The sequence below is a fragment of the Argentina silus genome, assembly GCF_951799395.1.
Source record: "Argentina silus genome assembly, chromosome: 3".
In the NCBI taxonomy this organism is placed as follows: Eukaryota; Metazoa; Chordata; class Actinopteri; order Argentiniformes; family Argentinidae; genus Argentina; species Argentina silus.
In genome coordinates, this window is record NC_139657.1 from 2,985,786 (window position 1) to 2,988,285 (window position 2,500).

At 57.9% G+C, this 2,500-nt stretch overlaps 1 protein-coding gene across 1 annotated transcript in view; it reads right to left on the minus strand.

Moving 5' to 3' along the window:
• The window catches only part of LOC310801602 (uncharacterized protein), a 37,094-nt gene that overhangs the window by 6,228 nt on the left and 28,366 nt on the right, over positions 1-2,500 (minus strand). The window contains 2 exon segments of the mRNA XM_083665668.1: positions 325-419; positions 1,090-1,210. Coding sequence (XP_083521794.1) covers positions 325-419; positions 1,090-1,210 — 216 coding nt within the window.

The window sequence follows — 2,500 nt, forward strand, 5'->3', positions numbered from 1 at the left end:
TCCAAAAAAACCCGAATGTGCTTTATTTGTAGCCTAATAGAAGCTACTCAAACTATCGTGAGTCAGAAGCGGCAGGGGAGGCAGGGAAGGAGGGGAGGCAGGGAGGCAGGGGAGGCAGGGAAGGAGGGGAGGCAGGAGCAGAAAAGAGGTGGGATGTGTGTGTGTCCTCGGGTACTCTTGCCCCCCCCCCCACACACAGCTCTCTGTCGGAAGGAATTGGTCTAGGCCGACCACTTCCTTATGCAACACTGCCTCCTCAGACATAACACTGTTAAAGCCCCTACACATCCTGCAGTCTGAGGCGGGCGTGTCTGCTGGTCTCACCATGTGTTTCTTGAGCTTGGGCAGCAGCTTGGAGAGGATCTGCTCGTGGTGGGCCTGGTACCGCTGCAACTTGGGGAACCCAGGGATGAAGAACCCTGCAGGACCACACACACACACACACACACACACACACACACACACACACACACACACACACACACACACACACACACACACAGACACAGACACAGACACAGACACAGACACAGACACAGACACACAGACACACACACAGGAGGCAGGGGAAAATCCATCAATCAAATGTATTTTTGAATGTGTGTAACAACATAAGGACGTGGTTTACACCTCTCTCTCCCTCTCTCCCTCTCTCCCCCACCCTCCCCCACCCTCTCACCCTCTCACTCCCACCCTCCCACCTCACCGTGCAAGACGTGTTTGCTGTGGGTGAGGAGCTGGGCCAGGGCCCAGAAGGGGTCCTCCCCTCCCCTCCCCTCCTCCCCCTCTCCCTCCCTCCCCTCCTCCCTCCCACCTCACCGTGCATGACGTGTTTGTTGTGGGTGAGGAGCTGGGCCAGGCCCCAGAAGGGGTCCTCCCCTCCCCTCCTCCCCCCGACACCTCCCCCTCTCCCTCCCTCCCCCACCTCCCTCCCTTCCTCCCTCCCACCTCACCGTGCATGACGTGTTTGTTGTGGGTGAGGAGCTGGGCCAGGCCCCAGAAGGGGTCCTCCCCTCCCCTCCTCCCCCCCCCCCCCCCCGACACCTCCCCCTCTCCCTCCCTCCCCCACCTCCCTCCCTTCCTCCTCACCGTGCATGGCATGTTTGTTGTGGGTGAGGAGCTGGGCCAGGGCCCAGAAGGCGTCCTCCTCGTTGAGGTACATGAGCAGGATGGCAGCGATCTGACTCATGCCCTGGCAGTAGCTCACCTCCTGGGGACGACAGGGACACAACACACCCGACCGGTTAGACACACACTCACTCTTTCAACTGTAATAACACAGGGAGAGGTCTCTGTCACACACACACACACACACACACACACACACACACACACACACACACACACACACACACACACACACACACACACACACACACACACACACACACACACACACACACACACACACACACAGACACACGCACACACAGACACACAAACACACACCCACACACTCAAGTGTGACATAACTAGGAACAAAAGATTGTCTGGGGTATGTTTGTTCAAGTTCATCTCCACTGTTGGTTGGCAGATCGACGGTGTGATGTCATCTTTTATGTCTTTTTCTAAAGGAGTAAACCAGTCCCACTCCTTCCTGATTTTCCAGTTGTTGTTATTGGATAGTAACAGTAGAGAAAAACAGGAACATGTTCTGTGCTGATCTTAGACCCATGCTGACATGGGCGTAGGTGAGCACTGTAGGCCCCCGGACCACACCAGGCCCCCGGACCACACCCCGGACCACACCAGGCCCCCGGACCACACCAGGCCCCCGGACCACACCCCGGACCACACCAGGCCCCGGGACCATACCAGGCCCCCCGACCACACCAGGCCCCCGGACCACACCAGGCCCCCGGACCACACCAGGCCCACACCAGGCCCCCGGACCACACCAGGCCCCCGGACCACACCAGGCCCCCCGACCACACCAGGCCCCCGGACCACACCAGGCCCCCCGACCACACCAGGCCCCCCGACCACACCAGGCCCCTGGACCACACCAGGCCCCTGGACCACACCAGGCCCCTGGACCACACCAGGCCCCCCGACCACACCAGGCCCCCGGACCACACCAGGCCCCCGGACCACACCAGGCCCCCGGACCACACCAGGCCACTGTGAGATGGGATCTCTATTGATTTATCAATGACTTGGGTACAGTAAACGGTGAGAATAACATATAATAATATATAATATAGAGGCTGGTGGGGGTAGAAATCGGAGGACGGGCTCATTGTGATGCATGGCACACGTGTTTGATACCATTCCATGCCGTCCTCCGATTTCTACCTCCACCAGCCTCCACTGATACGTATATTCCTATTATCTGGATTCCTCCATCAACCGTCCACCCAGGCAACACGTTAAAGTCACACTCTTTGTGTTGGTCTCAATCCCGTCTCATCTGAACGACTACGTCATGTGATCCTCGTCAAAGAAAGCATCTTTTCCTGGAAACAAACGAGGCCTATATTCAATTAGGTGGTAACCGTGG